The 23,679-nt window shown below is 37.4% G+C and overlaps 1 protein-coding gene across 3 annotated transcripts in view; it reads right to left on the minus strand.

The window, feature by feature from the left end:
- Positions 1 to 241: 241 nt before the first annotated feature.
- Positions 242 to 23,679, minus strand: part of ERICH1 (glutamate rich 1) — a 65,972-nt gene continuing 42,534 nt past the window's right edge. For 2 of the 3 annotated variants that reach the window (XM_084202306.1, XM_084202305.1), the window contains 3 exons: positions 8,193 to 8,570; positions 5,314 to 5,508; positions 242 to 758 (listed from right to left, as the gene is read on the minus strand). In XM_084202306.1, coding sequence (XP_084058432.1) covers positions 685 to 758; positions 5,314 to 5,508; positions 8,193 to 8,570 — 647 coding nt within the window. In that variant the 3' untranslated portion in view covers positions 242 to 684. Of the gene's footprint in view, positions 759 to 5,313; positions 5,509 to 8,047; positions 8,571 to 23,679 lie in introns of those variants that run through there. The other variant, XR_014616021.1, reaches the window with a different exon arrangement.

The raw sequence follows: 23,679 nt of genomic DNA on the forward strand, positions 1-23,679 counted from the left end.
TCAGTGTCTATTCCACAGTAATAGACACAGTAATCAGGGAGAGAGAACCCAGTAGCAAAACTCTGAAGTCAGTGAAACCCATTGGATCATAACAGGCTGAGCCATGGAGTAGTTCTGAAAATGCCTTCCAAGTTTCTGTGTAATTCCAAACAGGACCTACATGATCCACATGACACACATATAGAAATGTATCTATGTCCACAATTTAGCAGTTTATTCAGCAAAAATACATTCCTCAGACATAAAGTTGCTTAGGTTTAAATATAAAAAAATATAGTTCTTTTTTCCCAGGCAAGCAGATATACAGTAAAGTCAAGAAATATAACTTCTAGGAAGGAATGATAAACTTACAAACAAAAAAGATAATACTATACTTCTTAAACAAAATACCAGATAGAGACTTTATCATTCCAGTCAAGTCCCTTATCCTAAAGTGTACATATTAATGCAGCTGAAGACTCAAGCCATACTCTTGACCAATCCATCACAAAAGTCACACTGTAGTTACACCTTTACTGTCTTCTGGAATTTTTGTTCATTTACCTTTACTGTCTTTTGGAGTTTTTGTTCACTGACCTGAAGGTGCAGAATGTGTATTGACACTGCTCTTCCTGAACAATTGCTAATTGGTTGAGTTTGTATATTAAATTTTAATCCTGTGCATATGGACACACGGGTAAGGCTTTATTTCCTGTTCTTCACGGGAAGTATATCTGTAATCCAGTAGTGAAACAGAGATGTGGCTACCTTGGCATGATCTGAAACAAAGAAAACACATTCCTCCTGAAATACCTCCATGAAATTTCTGAATACTAAGAAAAAGACTTGTGCAAACATCTATTTCCATTCAATATTAACATTTCATTAAAACCAATGCACATGCTGGACCTTGAAGACCTATATATTTCTATATAAGCAGGTGCCTTTTATTTTAGGAGGTCAGTCATTTGTATGAGACACAATTTTGCTCACAGACTTTGAAATTTCCTATTTGTTATGATTCAGTAATTGAGAAAAAATTAGATTGAAATGACACGTTCATATGGGCAAGGCTTTTTTCTGTCTGGAGAGTAGTTTCACAGATCATTATTTAACTTACAATAGTACCTAGAAGCCCCAGTTGAGAATGAGTCATATTGTACAGATAGCTGCACTAAAGACTCAAAATGCTATGACTTCTGTCTTTGAATTCAGAGATTACCTATGTGACTTCATTGATTTTTAATGATAGGGTTTTCTGCAGTACTTACCACATAATAATGACATTTAAGATGATTCTATAATATTATGCTATTACAGTTTTCAAATTTCCTTTTCTTTGAATGCTCATTCATTCAAAAATAAAAGTGTAAATTTCATCATTTTAAGGCCTCTGTATATCCATCCTCTGCATTGTTGGCACACAGTAACTATATTAATTCTGGTCTGCAAGATGTACCTCCCTCTGCAATGAAGACTTATATAAATGACAATTCTCCAAAAAAAGGAAGTTAAAAGAAGCTTCTAGCTCTGCCGTGAGTGATAATTTCCTAGGCAACAAGGGAAGAGTATGTTTGAGATTTGAAACCAACCAACAAAAGGAAAATGTTAATAGATAACAGAATAAAGTTGATGAGCAGAAGTTCATAAATGAGTTAATAAATTAGGAGATAATGATTTTTTTTAATTAGGCAATCACCTATGCTTTAATAATTGATGTGAAATGGGAATTAAGTAGCTCTCATTTCCAAAGCTAGTTTCCAGCCAGCAAAGGGAGCATTACTTCCAGTCATGGCTCTTTTCCTTTGCGCACTGCACTGTGGAGGCTCACGAAGGTCTCTGGCTTCCTTTTGCTAAGGGCCACAGACTTTCTATCAGAACTCAGCAAAGCCCCCATCATGAGAAATCCATGTCTATGTGACTTCTAAACATTCTCTTCCCTGCACATACGGAAGATTTTTGGTAGAGGTAAGTACTTTTTGTTAACGACTACCAAATAAATGGAACCAGTAAGAGGGCATTTTGCTCTCTTTTACAGACTGAGAACAATGACACTAGATAATCATGTTCACATGAACACTCTTGACCAACCTCAGCTTTGTCTGATCATTCACATACAAGGTCAAAGGCAACTTGATAGAGCATTTGAAGCACAAAGTACAAGGTAAGCTGATGGAGGATGACAACTAAACAGAACAACCAGTAACTCTGAACCACAGAGATTTTCTTGTTTAAGTATTTTTTTCTCATTTAAACAAAAGATTAAAAGATAATAGCTAATGTTGATAATTTGTGTGTCTGAATCTCCTTAGTACTTCCTTTTCCTGCAAAATTTATCAGACCCTACCATCACCCTTGATAAGAATTTCTTTGATATGACTGCAAAAATTGGGGTTTTTATTTAAGAGCTTAGGATAAAACAGAGATTTGTTTCAAGTTTCTTTTTTCTTTTGGATGCATTGTGATTTTCAATCTGAGTAACAGCTGAGATGCAAAGGAAATACCAACTCATGGTACTGAACTAGAGGTTTTGAATTTGTAATCTGAAGACCTGGAACAGCCCATGGCTTTTTCCTAAAGCACCCTTATCATCCATAGCCATAAGCTTGCCAAGTGGGACTTAGTAATCCCAGTGGAAAGTTGGATGAAACCATAACATCCATATATCAGGATGGTGTGGATAATTTGTAACTTTTACTAGTGGAGAATATGCACTTTTATGAAGATATGTATTACTTTTCACTTTTTATTTTTTTCTTATGCTTCCCTTCCTGGAATTAAAGATAAAACTGAACAAAACATAGCACTCATCTTTACCTCCTTGATGATGACATCTTAAGTAGAATCATAACCATGGGAAAAAGGGTTAACATACTGCTTCTTGAACTACAGGGAATAAAATGTTTATTTTGTAAAAATAATACAACTTCCTAAAATCAAGGGTTTTTTATCATGCTAATATGGAATGACCTTTCCTTCTAGTACTTCACATCCCCATAAAAATAAAGAGAGAAAAGACAAGATAATAAGACAAATTCATAAAAAATTAGAGAATACTATTAGGTACTGTGCATTTTTAACTTCATAAACAGCCCTAACTTGTCTACACAAAGGGTGTATTACAAATTCAAGTTCTTAAAAGGTATTATATTAACTTTTAAGAGGTAAAGGTCTTTGTAACTCTTAAATTTTATCATCTGCTCATTGGGAGTGAAAACTAAAATGTAAAAAACCCACACTGGAGGAGATGACCAGATTTTGAGCCAAAAGTACGGAAAAAGAAAAAGAGTATAATTAAAGGTCTAATTCAAAGTAAAATTTCAGAGCATTGTATTTTCATTCACTGAATTTCCGGAATTACAAATAGAATGTATTTTTTAAAGTCTGCTGAGGAAACTTAATGACTAGCAGGTGCTTAATTATCCTTTAATAATTTATAAGAATGTATTTTTCTTCTTTCTTATGTTGTTGCACCTCATGAATATCAAATAAACTACTATGGTTACACCACTGTGAACTTGGAATAAGATTAGAATTGAGCCCAGAGTGACAGCAGTTACTGAAAAAATCAACTGGAAGAGTAAACAATTCCAGGCTGTACCAGCAGTAACATTATTGAATTTTAAAAATCACCCAGTAAATTGTCTTTTGCTTTTTCAAGTGATGAATACATACATACATTGGAAAAATCAGGGTTTTAATTTCTTTCTGTTTTCTCTCTTCATTTTTGCTATATAAAAGCAATACATTTGCTATACATTTCTGCTATACAAAAGCAAACAGAGCAACTTTTCTCAAGGCTGCAGAACCCAAGAGAACTCCAACTGTTTTGTACAGAAGTTAGATAAGGCCTGTAAAGAATATCCCAAATGTTGTCATTCAACTCCATTTGGATTTGATCAAGAAAAGCTGAATTAGTTTATTCAATAAAGGTTAGTAACATTTTCATGATTCCTGCTGAGTTCTACTTGGTTTGCACACATGTATTACATCTAATGAGACTCTGATTGTACTTCAGATCAGAGATTGTAGGCTTGAAAGGCACAGAAGGATTTCATACCATGTATAGGTGGATACTTCACATCCATCAGAACTTTAAGGGTTGTCATACCTCATATCTACCCTTAAAAGAATATATATGTACTTCTCTAAGAGAATCCTTTTCAAAATGTATCAGATCTGAACTCCACAGGCAGGAATTCTCTCCTCTTTCTATCCAACACACAGCATCCAGTAGGCTCCAGTCTAGATGAGGATCTTTAGCCACTATCATGCTGTAAATTATTTAATGAAATTACAAGCAGATGTCTCTTTGAATGCTGTTGCTAAGCCTCCGATGGCTATGATCTTAATTACACTGTTACCACACTGCTACCATCTCTACTCTTCAAAAGACTTAGAGTACAACCTAAAATGGCTGAGATTCTCTCATGCTGTAGCTAACTACTCTCAACTCTGACTAAATTCTTTGGCAGGCAAGAAAATACAGCACATCTTGTAGATTTTTGTCTGATGCTGCAACACAAGTTCTAATGACTACTAGCAATGACTGTTTAAATGAAGACTACACGAAAAATGAATCATTATACCTCATGTGGACTACATGCTGATCCCACATTCACTTGAAGAACTATTAACTGTACAAGAATTAAAATTATAGGGGTAATAATAGAGAACAGAAGGAGCCTGTGCCTCAGGCATGAAAAAAATTTAGTAACACAGTAATTTTTCTTTTTATGAATGACTTCAGAATAATATTTGTTATAAAGAGTAACTTTAAATTTTTGCATTATTGACAGTATTTTTTACAGACTTAAACCAAATGTTTATATTTAAACAAAACCAAAATGGTAAATCAAAGTTTATCTTGTAAAGTCTGTGTATTAAAGAAGCCATGTGGTGACCAGGAAGAAAAAAAATAATGGGTTTTATTGATTTTTATGCATGTAAAATTAATCCTTAGCTGGAGGAGTGAAATCTCCAAGATAAACAAGTTAATTCCTCCAATTTAAAAAGTCTACCATGGGAATGTATTAAAAATATGCTTTAATTATGATTAAATCTTAAAACATTTCAGATTTAAAAAATACTGGTTAAACTCTTGAATCATCTCATATACTGTAGTTGCTGCGAAGTGAGAAAAGCTTCTATATTGATTGTAAACAAATGGGAAATAAGGATATTTTTGGTGGGAATTATGTTTTCATATCTTGTATAAGCATATATTTACTATTACGTCATTATTTACAGCTTCCTAATTAAAAAAAATAAAGCTGTGTGAATTTTAATTCACATAAAAATATCAATGTATGAACATGAGTGAATAGAACCTACCAGGAGACATCATAGATTGTTCTTGGAATTGTTTCAAAGCATCCTTCAATCTCTCAATGTCCTGTAGCAATACAAGGGATTTCAGCCGATGCAGATGAGTCACATCTGAGGAAGAGATGGTGCGAAGTTCAAGACATTGCAAGAGCTCTTGGGCAGTTGCTGAATTTACAGCAGCATCTCTGCATTGTGATTTCTCTGCAAAAACAGTTAGAAAACTATGTTAAAATTATTCAGTGAACTCAGAGAATTTTCCTAATTACAATTTTTTTTCCTAAGACAGCATCTTCCTCTTTAGTACAAATTACAACCAAATATCAGGTACTAAAGAGTAGCTTGTTAAACATTTTTTGTTAAATATTAAAACAATGGTAAAGCAAAAACTAAAAAAAATCAGTTAGTAAAAAGGACAATAGGATTCATAATTATAGGAATGCAAGAAGAATCAAATTTTCAAAGTTAGCACAGAAAGAAGGTGTGAAGAAGAAACTGTACTGGGGCCAAAGCACTGTGTTTTTGCTTCCTACACACTATATATTATGAACTGCACAGACATTTGGAGGAGGGAACAACTCTGTGGAACTACTGCAAAGCACTTCTGGAGGCAAACAACTACTTTGGTATTGCACCTTTATGCTTTTAAAAAGCAACTCTTGCAGCATGTAAGCCCACAGAGAAGGACATACATTGTTGTAATGGGTTGACCTTGACTGGATGCCAGGTGCCCATCAAGATGCTGCATCACTCCCCTTCCCAGTGGCACAGGGCAGAGAAAATGAGCTGAAAAACAGCTCATAGGTTGAGATGAGGCAGTTTGTTAAAAAACCCCAAAGCCACAAAAAACCCAACCAAAACTAGGAGATGTTTGCATACACATAATTAAAGAGCAAGGAGGGTTTATTCTCTATTTTTCACCAGCAAGTGATGTTCAGCCACTTCCTGGGAAGCACGTCTTCAGCCCATGTAGGTAGCTGCTCTGGAAGGCAAACATTGTAAAAGAACAAATGCCCCTGTTCTTCCTCCCTCCCTTAGCTTTTATATCAGAGCTAATGTCACCTGGTATGGAATATCCCTTTGGCTAATCTGGGTCAGCTGGCCTGGTTGCGTCCCCTCCCAGGATCTTGCCCATTCCCAGCCCCTTGATGGAGGGCAGTGTTGGAGAGACGGCGCTGATAAGATGCCAGCACTGCCCAGCAGTAGCCAAAACTCTGGTGTGTTATCAACACCTTTCCAAAGCACTGTGAGGGCTGCTGTGCACAATGAGCCACACCCAATACAATTGTTTATACAGTACTAATCATAAATTCACTCTTTCATTCCAGCAACGTGTTGTTTCTTTACCAGCAAGATACCTGAGAAGTACAGAACTTTCCCCATTCAGATTTTTAACATATGTACTAGAAGTATAATCCAATGTGACCATTTAAAAATGCAGCTAAAAGCAATGGCTTCCAATTTTATCTAAAAAATAGGGAGTGTTAAAGTCATTCAACTAGAAAAGGCAAACAGGATAATGTCAGATCTATATATAAACTGGGATTTGCCTAACAAGAAAGTTAGTCACACTTTGATTTATGTATGTCATATCTCATCTGCAGATGAAATTCCTTTCATCTAAGAATTCCCCTCTTTGGATTCCAAGATCCTCACTGGCTCAACACTCCAATCTGCTGGTTTGAAACTAGAGCCAGTCAGTCTGTCAAAAACTACCAAAACCTGAACTTGACTTGCAGGAAAGCTGCAAGTTCAACAGCGCTCTTTCTTAAAAATTAACATGCAACACAGCCGTGGACAATTCATCAGGTTTCTGTTTTGGGCCATGTACTAACAGCAGAACTTGAAAAATTTGCAATCTTGCTTGGTCACTGTGGAGTTCCACTACAGCAAAGGCAAGTAGCTTAGCTTGCATTTACTTAGCCATACGGTGAAGTAGTAAAATTCTTAATTTTGGTGATGGAAATACCTTAGCCAGAAAGTAGGATATATTTCAAATGCTAGGCTTAGTATGAAGACCTGATGCAGCAGGAAAATTTAACATTAAGCAAGGAAAATTCTATGTATAAATCTTGAAAAAGTTAACATGAAATCCCTGATGTCATCTTAACAAGGTTTTTACAGTAATTCTGTAACCAAAAGATGAATTTTATGGTACTAGAAGCTGACAGCTCTGCTTCAAGATGGACTAATACAGGTAGGTAAGCTATTTAATATTCTCCATTCAGCTCCACAGTGACCAATGAACATAGCATAGGCCATTAGGGATAAATCCATGCAATTCTTTTAAAAGCATTAGGGAATGTGCATTGAGCATCAGTTCCCATTCAACTTGTTCACAAGCATTCTATGCCAATATACTTTCCTACTGCCAGTAGTATCTTCCCTGTTCCTATACATGCTGTCTGTCTAGACTTCCTTATAGAATTCAAATAAATCTCCTGAGACACAGAGCATTCAGAAAATTAGATTGGTTCAGAGATACTAAGCATGAAAGTAGTTTAGGATAGCAATTGCTCTTATTTGAAGTTCTCTGAAAGCAAGTAATCCTTCTGGCTGTTTGTTTGCAGAGGGGAAAAAGAATTTTAACTACTTGTCCTAAGTGTATTTGAATGTTTAAGAGAAAAGCAAGGAACATCATGTATATTTTTAAAGACAGAGGTCCATAGGTTTTTTCCTATCTATATGAATTCTTGCATATTCATGTACAGACCAGAAAGTGGGACAAATACTAGGTACTCACATGCCTTACTTCTTCTCATATGCCTCTCTTCAAGAGAGACGCTTCTTTAGTATATTTGTCCAATTTTACAGCGGTAATAAATGCATATCCATTTTCCCCTGTGTGGTAATACTCAGAAAAAGAAAGGAGAAAGAGTGGTACATACTGTCAGTAAAATAAATTTGTTGTGTTGCCTGCAGGAAGTCCAGAATGCTATCTGCCTTTTCACCTAAGTCTTTTAAGCCTGCTGCTTCTTCTTTGTTGCTTTTGTCAGGCTGATATGTAAAATCCACACTGGTAGTTTTTGTTACTAAGCCAGCTGCTCTCTTTTTTTCTTTCTGGCGCTTCTTTTTCATTTTCCTCTTTTTGTTTTTGCTTATTTTGGGACCGTCTGTTTGCTGCAGCTGTAAATTATCTTGAACAACAGTTTCTTGCATTCCCAAATCTGTTTGTTCTCCATGGAAATTACTAGAGATTTGTGAACTGCTCTTTTGTTTCTTCCTTCGAATGCGCTTTCTCTTGGTTTGCCCTTGATATTCCTCTTCTGTGGATTCAAAAGAGACATGAGAGCTGTAAATAAGAAGATCTGTAATAAGCATTTTAGAACTGCATACAATGAAATATGACACCCTTCAAATTCTGGGATACCTGAGTGGCTCTAACCTTACTTTTATGCTTACAATGTCAAAAGTACTACAATGTCAAAGTCAACTTTTCTGAATGCATTAAAAAGACATGCTTTTTTCCCTTCTGCTTTCAATAAAGACAGTACTCTCCTTCATGCTATATACTTTACATCCCATTTACTTTCTTAAGGCAGATAATACGGTTCTATACAGAGTGAGGTCAAAAGAATGCCCAGAGCAAAAAAAACCGGTATGGGCAGACTGGGTGACATGACATGAGAGAGCTTCTCAAAGAATCCCACACCACCAGCTGGTAGACTTGACCAAGAACACAAGAAGAATGTACATAATTTACAATGAAAGATGATAGTGTTTATATTGATGATATCCATTCATGACAGTGCTGTGCTTTAAAAACACCAGGCATACATTTCTGACTCATCTCTATTCTCCTCCTTAAACATTCTCCTCCTTTGGGATATCTTACTGCTAACTCAGTTTTGGACATCAACTTTATAGGAAAAGCATGCAAGGCAACAGTGACCTTGGGAAGTAATCTCTAATCTCTTTAACAGCCTGCCTTGGTTCTGTTGTTCCCTTGCTACATTATCATTTCCTTATTACCTAATTCTTCAAAAGCCTCGGATGTCATAGGAAATAAGTCCCTCTTGCTCTTCAAGACAGCTTTTGTGCTTCTTTACTCAGATCTTAACCTTATACACAAAGCCCAAGTTTTAAAGTAATCTCTGACTCTGAACTGATTGCTCCTCCCACACACTCACTTCTGACAATTAGCCCCTCCACCACTAGCCAAGGAAGATTTGGCCAGAAGCAAAAAACTATCTTGCCTCTGAGTGCACTGCTGCTGAAGTCCATATTCATGTCTATAATAATTGCTGTCTAACTAACTGGAATTCCCTCATTCATGGTCTAACAAAATTCCCACACATTTAATCAGCACGGATTGCAAAATGCCAGTCTTCTTTTATGTACTGCATCTGCATGCCAAGATTTTGGTGACAGGGGCTACAGTGGTGACTTAGTGAAGAGTTGCTAGAAGCTTCCCCTATTTCCAGAAGAGCCAGTGTCAGCTAAGCTCCAAGAGGGACCTGCTGCTGGCCAAGGCTGACTCACCAGTGATGGCAGTAATCCCTCTGGGGTAACACAGTTATATATCTATATCATCTATATCTGTATCTATATCTAACTATCTATCTGTAACATGTAGTTAAGAAGGGGAAAAAAATTATTGTGCAGATGCAATTGCAACTAGAGAAGAGCAGAGTGAGAATGTGAGTCAACTCTGCAGACACCAAGGTCAGTGGAGAAGGATGCTCCAGATGCCAGAGCAGGTTCCCCTGCAGTCTGTGGTGAAGACCATGGTGAAGCAGCTGTGCCCCTGCAGCTCATGGACGTTCATGGCGGAGCAGAAATCCTCTTGTGGAGGACCCTCCACCTGAGCAAGTGCAGACCTGAGGGCGGTTGTGACCTCACTGGAAGCCCAGGCTGGAGCACGCCCCTGGCAGCATCTGTAGGCCTTTGGTGATAGGAGCCCACACTGGAGCAAGTTTGCTGGCAGGACTTGTGACCCCACAGAGGACCCAAACTGCGCCAGAAGGACTGCATGCTGTGGGAAAGGACTAATGCTGGAGCAGTTCAGGAAGAGCTGCAGTCTGATGCTGGAGGAGTGTCTCCCATGGGACGGACCCCATGCCAGAGAAGGGAAAGGACTCCTTTCCCTGAGGAGATGAAGAGCCTGAAACCCTCATTCCCCATCTCCCTGTGCTGCTGGTGGGGAGGAGGTAGAGAACTGGGAATAAGGTTAAGCCTGGGAAGACTGGGGGGAGAACAAAAAGGTGCTTTTAAGATTTGATTTTACTTTTTCCTGTCCTTCTCTAATTTTTATTGGTAATAAATTCAATTAGTTTCCCCAAGCTGAGTCTGTTTTGCTCATCAGCGTAATCACTGAGTGATTTCTCCCTGCCCTTATCTTGTGAGCCTTTAGTAATTTTTTCTATCTCCTGCCCAGCTGAGGAGGACAGTAATGGAATGGCTTTGGTGGGTGGCTGGCATTCAGCCAAGGTGAAAGCACTACATTCTAATTTTTGCTCTAGAAAGTTAAGACATTAATCCTTCCCTCAACCCCTATTTATCTGGATTTACACCATTCTCCTAGGGTCAAAGCAACCTTGGCTAATGCTGGTGTGATACAGGAGAGACATCTGAAGCCTAATGCTTGTTTCAGAATGAATGCATAATCTCCTCAACAGTCTCAGACATTCTCAGCATGTTTGGCTTTCTCATCACTCCTCCCCCTAACCAGTCTTTGTCACTATTTTCTCCACGGTTGGAGGCCCTCTCTTTAATTTCTGTTTCTTTTTCTGTCTTGAACTCTGTCATCTCTGAGCCACTTTCTCTTTAAATATCACTACAGACTTTTAGTTCTTTGGCTGTGAGATGACTCACTGCAAAGCAGTTTTCCATACTTTCAATGAAGAAGGCTGCATAAAAATAAATTTGCTGTATTGTAATTGAACACCACAGCACATTAAAGACACGCCAAACGTCACCCTGGACCCACAGTGTGGAATGTTTTGCACCCATGGTATTTGAGCTAAATATCTTTATATGTGATTTGGACATATGGGATGTGGGAAAAATAACGTCTGTGTCATGCTGAAGGCATAAAATATCAGAACTAAGGCAGATATGAATGGTGAAAGATGCTATAAACAAAACATCATGTTTCATCTTAAGATCTAATTTGGATTTTCATGGAAGTATTTGTGTTAAAATAGGTGAATTTCACTGCAAATATATACATTGTTTTGCAAAATTTCTCAGCCCTCTGTTGACCTGAAAGCACTGTTTGCTAATAACACGACTTTAATCTCTGCTCTCAGCAAAGTGGCCTAACTCATTCTCTAAGCGTCTGAGACCTGCAAATCGCAGTGAAACCCCAGCATGATGTGCAGCCAAGCACCCTTCCTTAGTGTGAGATCACTTGAAAAAAAAACAAGGCAGAAGCCAGGATGGGGCTTAAGATAGCCAATGTTTTGAGTCAAATCCAGAAGTTTCCTTATTCTTAGTAGCTCAGGACAGCAGAAGGTCTGAAGAGACCATGGTGAAGCTGTCAAAAGGTAGAATGAATATAGTCTTCTCATGTGTAGGTATTAAGATAAATGCATGGCTGAAAGGAAGCCAGAACTATGCTGACTTTCCTCCAACAAAGGAGACAAATACAAGACTCTATCTAGTTCTCCTGAGGACCTAGAATGGCAGTCCTTTAGCAGTTTTGGTTATTCTTTACTCTGTATTCTAGTATCTGTAGAGCATCTAGTGTTCCATGTGTGGGAGTTACCAGTGATTCAACATCAGGAACAAATACAATTAGGTGCTTATGAATGCAAAGCAATGCACACAAAAGGGATTAATTTGAACAGCTCACTGGTAGGGGTAAAGTGAGCTGTTATCAGCTCAGGAAAAACAAAAGCCATACCTGTGCATCAGCATGGAAAGCTCAATGAAAACATTTGCTCAGTTGGTATCAGTGATCACAGCAGCTAATACCTTGTTTGCATACATAAGAAAAGAGACGGAAAATAACAGGAAAAATATTCCAAAGCTATTATATAAACCTATTGTACTGTTCAAGCTTGTAATGCTGTGTTTCTTAGCATAATTCCAGAACAGTAAAGTTTTGGCAGGCAAAAGGAGGACTCTCATAGAAGTTAGCAGAGAAAGAAACTCCAAAAAGATTTGTATGATTTGACTTGAAAGAGTAAAAAAATAGACTTATTTTCTGTCTCCTCATGTGAAAACAAGGTGACACCTGAGCTATTTCACAAGCTAATAGAAGAGAGTAAAACCTTTTTTTTTTCACTAATGGTACAGTTTGCCATAGATTTCCCATGCACGTGGCATGCAGAGGAGCCAAGAGAACTGCTTGTTCATATAAGCAGCAAGGCTACCAGATTACAACAGCCATGCTAAAATATAAATGAAAGTTATACAAGAAACACAGACCATAAAGTTTATGTCAACGCCCACACAATGACCTTAACAAATGACATATTCAGTGGGATTCGCCTCCCACAGCTTTAGCTGCCTGAAAATACTTAGTGCCTACTTAGACCTATGCTCTCTCTGATACCACAAAGGACACTTTCTTCTTCAGAAAGCAGTTTGTCTCATACATATCTCAAACCAGCAGGGACGGAAATGCAATCTGAAGGACATAATCCCTCTCCCCTCTTCCATTAACCACAAAGGAAATCGAGATGATGAGCTCTGACTAGAGCTCAGGTGCTTGCAACACCTGAGAAGAATCAATCTCTTTCACAGGAAATATTGGTACACAGGAAGGTGTTTCTTAACATGAGTCTGCTCTTCAGATGATTTTTACTAATTAACAAAATCCACTGTTTTATAAAAAAACCCCAAACAAGACCCAACTTTTGAACTTTTCGCTACATTTCAAGCCAGTAGGGAGGCCTGATAAAATTCCAATGGATACAAATTTGGTTCTAATAATTTTTCCCACTGACAGAAAAGATTTTTTTTTTTATGTCAAAGCTAAGCAATTCTAAAAAAATGCAGGGAATATACACTATGCAAGCAATCTCAGTATGTTGAGTGAGTACTTAAGCAACAATGATAGGAACAGCTTTTGAACCACACTAACTCTAGCCACAACTATAGCTACAGCTTGTTCTAATTCCACAAGAGCTGATGATTCTTTTCCTGTTCCAAATTGGTCTGTTACCTCTCTTCCTCCTAAGACCTATCTCTGTTCCACAAGTTGCTTAATTGATCACATAATCCAATTATCCAGGAGCAATTGACTCTAACCTGTTTAGTCTGAACTTGGTGCTCCTTCTGAGCAGAGTGTCTTCCACATGGAATGCCAATATACATTTTCCAGTCACAGTCATAATTTCACAGGCATTTCTGTCAGCCTTAGTAAGAACCCCTTCCTCAAGAACCATTCAGTTCTCTTTTTTTTTTGGCATAGATTTCTTTTTGGATGCATTTTACCACACAGGTGCACAGTCACACCACCCTGACTGACAGTATGATATGGAAGTAGGGATAAGCAGCCTCAGAATGTAAGCTAGCACTAAAAGAAAAAGTAATTTTCTAGCAGCCTATCTTATCTTGTCTGAAAGATTTAAATGTTTTCTCCATTCAAACTCATGTTTCCATAACAGAACAGAGGTAGAAATACACAAAAAAGGAGACTTTATATGAAATAAGAGGACTCTGTTTATACATACAGCTTACTGAACTGTGATAATGAAAAGTCAGCACAGCCAGTTTATATCTTCAAAGAAAAACAGAAAAAAATGAAAAATCTAAAAAAATATTGACAGGAAGACACCCAATAGGCTAACTTTTATTGAGTTCTATTATATTAGGAAGTTACTGTGTATTCATCATCAGAGCAGCACAATGAGATTAAATACAAAGCTTAACACAGGCTACAGCTGACTTCCTCCTGTCCAGACTAACCATCAGCATGAACACTGTTGAACTGCTGGCGACTCCAAGATGGAAAATATAAGCTTCCTCGAGTTTATCTTTACTATTTCAGTTCCTTCAGACAATGACAGATGGAAAGATTGTGAGACAGCATCCTATAAGACAGTGAAAAATGGGAGGCTGATTATTTAGCTGTCTGCAAGCCTAAGGGATATGAAGTTCTCAGTATGCAAAATGAAGTTTGCCTATGAGAATATGCTGGGATTTTTGAATGCTATGGATATTTTAAAATTGGGTCTCTGAATATTATAAGAACAAACTTTTAGAACAGGGGAAAAAAAGAGAGAAAAAAATATGTAAAGCAAACTGAGGAAAACACAGTCAAAGAATATCCACTCAGCTTTAGGAATCCATATAATGTGCTCAGCATTACTGAAGTATGGCAGCTGGCTCTCCTGCTCAAGTCCCACAGTTTGCTGTCTGGATGTTGCTCATGGTAATTCTGTAATTCTGTTGGGTTTTGATTTTTTGGCTTTGGGTTGGTTTCTTTTTTTCAGATGAAACAGGACATATGCCCTTCTGATTTTTCAGCCAGTTTAAGCTCTTTTCTTCAACTTGATACTGGATGAATCTTCCATGGTGTACCATGCAGTCAAAGCAGAGGAGTTTAATTTTGGTTTAGGATCTTGTAAGGCAAAAAACGAATGTTATTTTTAGTGCCAATTAAGATATTTGTAGCTGCAATTTGACCAAGAGTGAAAAGCTGTGGCTGGTGAATGCAATAAAATGGAATGGTTCATTAGAATAAAAGCAATACTAGAAAGATCTCAGGGACACAAAATAATGTTACTATTTTTTTACTCTTTTTTGGGGAAATGGCTTCAAATAACTTGAAATCAGAGAAAGAAAACCCATTTAAAAACTTCAGAACTTCTATTAATGTGCAATACTTGCAATGTTCTAGAAAACTGCAAAAGACTGGAAGCTGTTTAGGATATGGACTGTCTTATTTTTTCATTCATACAAAGTTTGTGTGCTGACAAATCAACAATTCACATAAAACTGGCAATTGTTGCATAAGTGCTGCCTACCACAAAGGAGTATTACCTCCTGGATTTTAAGCAAATCCAATTAATGCTAATGACAATAATCAGTTAAAGGCAGATACCACTTTCTGCTTAAGTCTTTAATCATAAATGTTCACCTGACTGTATATACAGATTAATTTTTCTTACTCATAAATTAAGTCAAATTCCTGCCACAGGACAAACCATACTTGGTCACATCAAACAACTACCTACTTCTATATCCTGTACCAAACAGTAGCCATACGCCAGATTCAAGAAAACATGAACTCTGGACTTACACAGAGGTGCAATAATGACTGTTCTTTTGTACTCTTTACCCTAATAATTGCCATAATTTTGCTTTTTGATTGCTGCTGAGTGCTAATATGTTGTTTTCATGGTTATTCATTGTATTGTAAAATCTTACTCCTGCTTGGTAACAGTCACTTCTGAGCTCACCATTTTGCAGGTGAACTTTGGTTATTTTTTCCAAAGTACATCACTTGACAACTGTCTAAGATGTGTTTCATCTGTCATTTTTGGCAAATCACTCAATCTGGGATTACACTGTACCCACCTCTAACCTTTGGTGCAGTTGATATCCATGTAGCCATCGGGAAACCTTCTGATATAACTTCATTCTTCTTACCTGACCACAAGCCTCCAGTTGTGACTTTGGTTTGAGAACTGCTGCATTCTCTTAAACTATTTATCTATTCTGGGGCTTCATCTTTCATGTTATGTCTATGTGCCACCTTTGGAGAGGGGCTTTATCAAAAGCTTGGTGAAAACCACATCAGCTGCGCCATGATCCTTATCCAAGTATTTCCTACATCTTCAAAGATTCCAAAATGTTCGTATATCTCCTCTTTGCAAACCTTCTGTTGATTCGTCCCATTCAGATCACAGGTTATCAAGCATCCACAAATATTATTTTGCATCTTAAATTGTGCTGAACTGCCTAAAATAAACAGCAGGATAACAGGCTTGCAGTTCCCTCAATGATTTAAGAACTGTTTTAAAAAATTGGCTTCACACTATCTAACCTCAAAGTCTCTGAACACAAGGCAATTTGAAAAGCATGCAGCTATGCATCATTGTCAGTAATATGGGAAATTTTTTTCCTTAAATTCTTTTAGAAAGCTTAGGTGAATAAAATCTGGTACTTGTGATTTTATTTTATAAATTTATTTTGTTGCACGATGATTAAAAACCTTCAATTTCACATATCCTTTCAGAATTGCCAGGAAGAAGTGCTGCATTGTGGGATTCCTCATAGTATTTTTCCACAGCTAACACCAATGCAAAGGATTTGTTTAACTTCTCTGAAACAGGCCTCTCTAAATATTCATTTTACACTAAGATCATAGGCTCAAAAGAGTGGCAGGCACATTGCTTTTGGTGCCTCAAAAGTAAGACCTCTTCAGTTTTAATTCTATATAACATTTGCTCGAACACTCCTTCGCCTGTCTCACCACATTCTTACATTTAAATATGTTTAATACATCATCTGGGTGTGAATTCAGTTCTTAAAAAGACACCTACTACTTTCTAACAACTTCCTTTACTCTGTTGTCTGGCTCTGCTGTCTTTCTCTTGCTTTTTCTCAAGCCTGTCATGACAGGTGGTGGGCGCTGGCCTTGAATATCACATATGGTGTCCTTAAGTTGCTTCCATACCACCTGGTACAACTTCCTTCTCTTAGCTGACCTTTTTAAGGTTCTTTTTAGCAAGTATCTTTATTTTTGTGTAGTGTTCCTTCTTGAATTGTTGTGGATTGCTGTTTGCTTCCTGTTGTTTTTCCAGCACGCTGAACCCAATGGTTGCTGTTGTGATGTGCCTCTTGTGAACCAAACGCTACACAGGTTAAAATCAAGGGTGTCATTTCCTCTCACAGCTCCACTAACCAATGTCTTGGTTATTTTATTGACTGTGTCTAAAATCTGAAACTTTTTGCAACAACCTGATGAGACACTAAGGGAGAAACTGAAGATCCCATTATTGTGCTCTCTGCTGCTTCTCTGATCTTTCAGCAGTGAGCGTTCCCAATCCCAGCTGGATACATGATGAAACAGTCTAAGCTTGCTTTGATTTTTGGTATGTACACTCAGTTCACACACACTCTGATCTAAGGCATCCAGGAGATACATGAAACTCTTTTAATGCATAAATTAATTTTAGCAGTAATGTTTTGGGCCTTCTGTCACTTTATACAGGAAGCTATACTTGATAAAGCCCCCAATATTTCTTTAATAGAAGTATTTCTGATACAAATTCTGTACCATTCAATGACAGATTTTTCAAACAAAAGCAAATATTTTGATCTTTTAGTGATCTTTTATTGTTTTAAATTTCAAACTCACTATCTTCAGACATTTTGGCATTTTGTGGTGATGTGCAAACAATCAGACCCAGTCACCATTATTCAGAAGCATATACAGCACTTCCAAACGGGCTCAGTTGTGATCCCCAAAATCATTAAGAAATATCTTGACTCAGTGAGGAAAATAAAGTAAAGTCACAAAGCTGAGCATACTCACATGCAAGAAAAAAGAGAGATTCAATGACAACCATTAACTGTTTTGAAGGCTAGTAAATCAGAAATGCTCAGCCACAAAGACTGATTGCTACTAAATAGAGAAATCTTCTTAGTCTTTAGCTAAATAAGATTACATGTCTGTATTAGAACAGATAGCACCACTATGAACGGGAGGGGCAGATTTGTAACATTTGTATTTAAAAAACTGGAAACATTTTAAACACCTGATGTCACATTTCTATTTTAAACAGTTATTCTTTCAATTTTCAGGACACAAACACATGTTCAGAGTTTTCTTCATAGCCTTTTTTCCCAGAGATTGTTTTCAGCCAATGGTTAAATAATCCAAAGCTCTCCCTTTGCTCAGAAAAACACCAGAAATTATAAGAAACATTGCAATCTTAAAATCCTGTGCAGCATTTAAAATGTTCTTTCCAAATAAACCAGCTAAAACAGTACAAAATGTTTAGATGTTATTAAGAGTATATAAACACAGACTGGAAAATGAGAAATAATAGAAAAAGAGGTTATCTACTGGAAAACAGAAATGTAGTTTTCCCCTGTGATAGAACAGCATCTAAGAGCAGATGTAAACTGAAGTACAATCTTTAGCATAGAAGAGCTACATAAAAGTACACAGACACTGACCCAGCAAAATGAAGATACTCAGCGGCAATCCCCCAACTTATGTCAGTTATCACCTCAATATTTCAGTTTATACCTCAATTCTATTTTTTGCAATATTTTATAGTATTTATTAACTTTTTACAAAGCATCTAATAAACAATTATATTTAACCCTGTATATGAAAGAGCTGCCACAACTGCAATTTATTACATGGCTCTTCCAGTAAACCCTATTTCAAAATACTCCGGAAAAGTAAAGTATGAAAGAATGCAGAACTTCCATGTGTTTTATTTTGGACTATTTCCTTCATCCATTTATCTCTGGATCTTAAACTAGATTCAAATTAAATTTACTTATATAATTTCCAAGCAGCTTTGTAAAAACAGGGATGCTTTAGGACAAGGATTAAGCAAGCTTACTTTCATTAATCACATTCTAAATTAATGGTATATTGAAGCAGTAAGTAATTTCTGAATGACCAAGTGCTCTATGTTGAACTAGTCCTACATATAACCATGAGGGCAAGTATGCCGGAAAAAGGAGCAACAGCAGAGGGAAAAATCCAGAACAGCTGTAATTTGGTAATCTGTCAGTCTGTAACAGATGTGAACCTGGTGCCACAGCCTTCCCTGGTATGCAGGTTTGACCTTGACTGCATGTCAAGAACAAACCTGCTCAAACTCTTTTTATCATACTGAATATTTTAAGCCAACTTTTTAATAGGAAAGCTAGGTTTTATTGGAACAGACACTAAAACAGCTGATTTCTTTTCAGGGGGTGGAAAAAACTCAAAATAAAGAACGTTGAAACAAAACTATACATACATAACCTTATCTCCACCTTGTCCACTGCATCCTCACAAATCAATCCCGTTTTCTTCTTGTTCTCAGTTCAGCACGCCAGACACCAGAGCTGCAGAACACTCTGAACAGTGCTCTCTGGATCTCTAGGGAATGTCCCTCTGAAGCCTGGGTTCCCATTGTTCTCAGCAGACTTCTGGTCTGTGCTGTACAGAGGGTTTATTCCTTGGCCATCACTCCTCTACACCTGTGTGTTGCTCACATTCTATAAAGTTATTCCCTCTCAGTGGGTGTCTCCTCATCTCCTATGGGCTCCATTCTGATTTCTGTACTAAGCAGCTACAGATTTTCATAGACTAAAATATATATGAGATAAACATCTGATTATTCATAATAATAAATTTTTAAAAACCCCACAAAAACCAGATGAAAGCATCCATTACAAAAAGAAATGTTTGCAAAGTGACTGAAATAATTTTGTCACATGTTCTCAACAAGAGATCATGTAGTATGCTTATTGTGCTTTCCTAGGTACTGAATCCACTGTACACCATCTTTACATTATTAAACCACCTAATTCTGGGCACAGTAGAATGTTACCAGGATAATATGGATCACTCCCTATCACTTCCAGGATTTCTTGCACTGCTTCCCAGAAGTAAAAAAAACCTTAAAATGGTAACAGGGGCATAACAACTTGTCTGTTCAGCTTAGTAAAGTGTCAAATTATTTTTAGTTCCCCTTTAAGTTGTTGAAAAATAAGAGTTGCTCTGCAGCTCATTGAAGAATAGTATCATCCCTTGAAAATAAGAGAGACATTGTTACTCTTCTTCAGTTATATGACATGATCTGTGAAATAACTCTGATATGATAAAGGAAAATGCATTCACCTGTCTTCACTTAACTTTGTATTTCATACAAATTTTAAAATCTGTCATCTGCTTGCAGAACACAGTTTTTTCCATCACACACTGTACCCCCAATCCAGATTAGTGTGACGTGAATGCTTTTCATCTTTACTTGGTACACTGCCTACCACCTCTACAAAGTTGGTTTAATTCTTCTTTCCAACACCATAGAGCCTTAGGCATCAACAGCTATCAATCACAGACTACCTATATGCTATGGATACACATACATCCTTTGTCTTTGATGTACTTGGATGTTCATTACTAAATGAATCTCACTTGCTTTCCGGAGCTGGCTGATATGTACTACTATTAATCCAGTTGGGATGAAAGTAAATTCCCTTGTTAGTGTGAAATGCCACTCTTTTGAGGTAGGAATAAAAAGGTTCTCCCAAAGAGAGCTTACCCTGCCACGAGCATCTAACTTTAACCATGTATGTTGGCCTTTAAGCAGGATGTTCTTCCTGAATGAAATACCGAGCAGCAGGTAAGAAATATGTGAGAAGAGGAATAAATCTGGGTCTAGGAAGTCCCTCTCCAGGCTAAATGATATCACAGATTCACAGAATCTCCTGACTTGGAAGGGATCCACAAGGATCATCAAGTCCAACTCTTAAGGGACTGTAGTATTTCACTTTTCCCCAAAACAACTACTACATCACAGAAAACTTTCTGACACTAGGGGACTATTACCTTTTAAAATTAAGAGCCTGATTGTATGCATCATGCATAATTTTATTTAAACAAGAAAATGTAAAATAAAAGTTTTTTCATTTTGCTTGTACAGGACAAATAAGAGTCTTCTAGTAGGATCCAGGCATAAGCATGCCCCCAGTACTGTAAGTTAGATAAAGATTCTGGATTTAGATGCAAGAAACATAAGACCAAGAATAATTTATTAATTTCCTTAAGCAGTTACAGTTTCCCTAATTTTAATTAATTACCAAACACAAGGTGAAAAAAAAAATCTCATTGTAAATGCAAATATTCTGCTGGAGTCACAGACTATAGCTTCATTTGGCCTTTTCTTTTCCACCCTGAGAAAACACAAATTTTTACAGCTGAATAGACAATGCAGGCTAGTTAAGCAGGTAACATAAATTTAAAGAGAGATCTGTGTGCTTCTGTAAGAAATATATATATTACATGATTGCTACTGTTCCTATCTGTGCAAACTATCCAACAGCTTTTACACCACACCACTATTACTCTCATGGCTGTACCACATGCTATACATGAAGCACAAGTTATTGCATGTGTATCAACCTGAGTATCTTCTGTGGTCACCAAAACAGGTCACCAAAAGTGCCTACTTGAAAAGTAATCTTTATGTTTTATAAAGACTCCTGGATGGCTATTTACTATAAGAAAAAGTGGTTTTCCAAAATCAAAACCCAACCAAACCACACTTACCTAAACTAATCCACTATGTCCTAAAGAAGTCCTAAAAACCAAGGGATTTATGCCCAGCTCAGCTCTGTTTTGAAGCTCAGCTCTGTTTTGATTTTTTCCAAAGGATATGCAGAATAAATGATGCAAAAGTGGAATATTTTCTTCTATACCAGTAAAGAGCAAAAAGAAAGCAGGACAGATCTGATCCAAATCCACTTATTTAAACAAAAAAGAAAGTCCAAAAAGTCTGTAGTAAGGTTACAAGCTACCTGCACATCTTATTAGCATATTCAAGATTCTTAAGTTTTCACTGGAATGCTGGGTTTGAAATTACAAGGAATGGTTGTTCAGTTCCACTCCTGATCCCTTCATAAAAGTAGTATTTCATCAAGACGAAGAAGAGGCCATGCAATACAAGTTTCTGTCTTCTCAAAATCCTGGGATTTTGACTTTGGTAGCTAGTGTCTTCCCAGGACTTCTTTAATTCTGGAATACTAAAGATCTCACAAAAATCTTGCAGCAGGTGAAATGATCAATAAATCTCAGGAATGGCTTTAGGTTCTCTGAAGACAAGGGCCAGAGCATTGACCTCTGGGAAAGCAGGACTGGGAATGGGATTCCTCTGGATGGAGGCAGCAGATGCCTAGCTGGCTGGTGGTGTTGGCTACTTCTCTGGCTGGGCAGCATTAAGGGAGACTACAGCTTTTATTTTATTACTCACTACCCCTCACAAGGAGATACATGCTAATTAGGACTTCACACAAGATTCACTTCTGCCATTAAATTACACTGTAGCCAGTAGAGAGAACTTCCACTGTACTCACAAGTATGGTGACACAAAAAGTTGGCAGAAGATCACCAGAGAACAGGCTGCAAACAGCTCAAAATAATTCAGGGCTTTCCATTTACTTGCCTTTTAACTTAAGCACTTCACTGCAAGCAAGTTAAAGTGTAGAAAATTACTGCCATTAAAAGAAAAGGTATAAAAAAAGGGAAATATAAAAACCTTGTAAATATATTTGAACTAACAGATATATAATCACAATGGAATTTTATACTGCTTGTAACATAACTGCTAGAGGCACTTCAATTTAATAGAATTTATATATTTCTATAAGAACGTATTTATTAGAAGAAAAATGCCAGTCAGAGCAAAAAGGAAAAGCATTGTAGGTCACTAGAGAACACATCCAAATAATTTAATCAGTACGCTTTTACACAGATGTTTTTCTGCATATGTACAAGTTCTTTTGTCAGAAGAATGTGTACCACTATCTCTAAAGCTTTTGCTGAAGTTCTCCATAGAAGTACATATGGTTTTATACTAAACAAAGTGTGAAGATTATTTCAAATGTTAACATTTCTGATTATTAGTGAATGTATACCCTTACGATTTCTAGATCTATGTCAAACAAAAAATTGCAATGGATTTTTTCCTTGAGCTTACTGATTTATACAACTAAATTTCATGTAATCAGTAAACTAATTTACAACTTGAAATTAGAAACACACACACATAAATAACATATGAAATAAGGAAACACTGCATATTATATTTGATAATCTTTCATTTTTCCTTGATATATTCTTCTTCCCTTTCAGAGAAAAAATAAGAATCTCCATCCAAAGCTGCACAATCTTTAGCACTAAAGGCTCCACCCATCAATAGCATATTCAAGATTATAAATTAAACATTATTTGATTAAACACGCAAAGCCCAAGAGACAGTTAGTAATGGAGTGTATTGGGTTTGCATGGCCAGGTTTTGGTAGTGCAGGGGCTACAGGGGTGGCTGCTGCGAGCAGCTGCCAGAAGCTTCCTCCACGTCCAGAGAGCCAATGCCAGACAGCTCCAGGATGGATGTGCCTCTGGCCAATTAGAAAGGGCGGTAACACTTCTGTGATAACACAGTTAAGGAGAATGAAAAAAAAAGTCAGAGTCACAGTTGTAATTGCAGCCAGAGATAGTGGGGTGAGAACATGAGAGCCCTGCAGACACCAAGCAGGGTCAGTGCAGAGGGAGGGGCAGGAGGTGCTCCAGACACCAGGGCTGAGATTCCCCCGCAGCCCGTGGGGCAGCCCATGGTGAGGCAGCTGTGCCCCTGCAGCCCGTGGGGATCCACAGGGATGCAGAGATCCACCCACAGCCCATGGAGGAGACCCACACTGGAGCAGGGGGATGCCTGGGAGGAGGCTGTGAGCCTGTGGGAGGCC

This window comes from Fringilla coelebs (genome assembly GCF_963513975.1).
Source record: "Fringilla coelebs genome assembly, chromosome: 3".
NCBI classification, from domain to species: domain Eukaryota; kingdom Metazoa; phylum Chordata; class Aves; order Passeriformes; family Fringillidae; genus Fringilla; species Fringilla coelebs.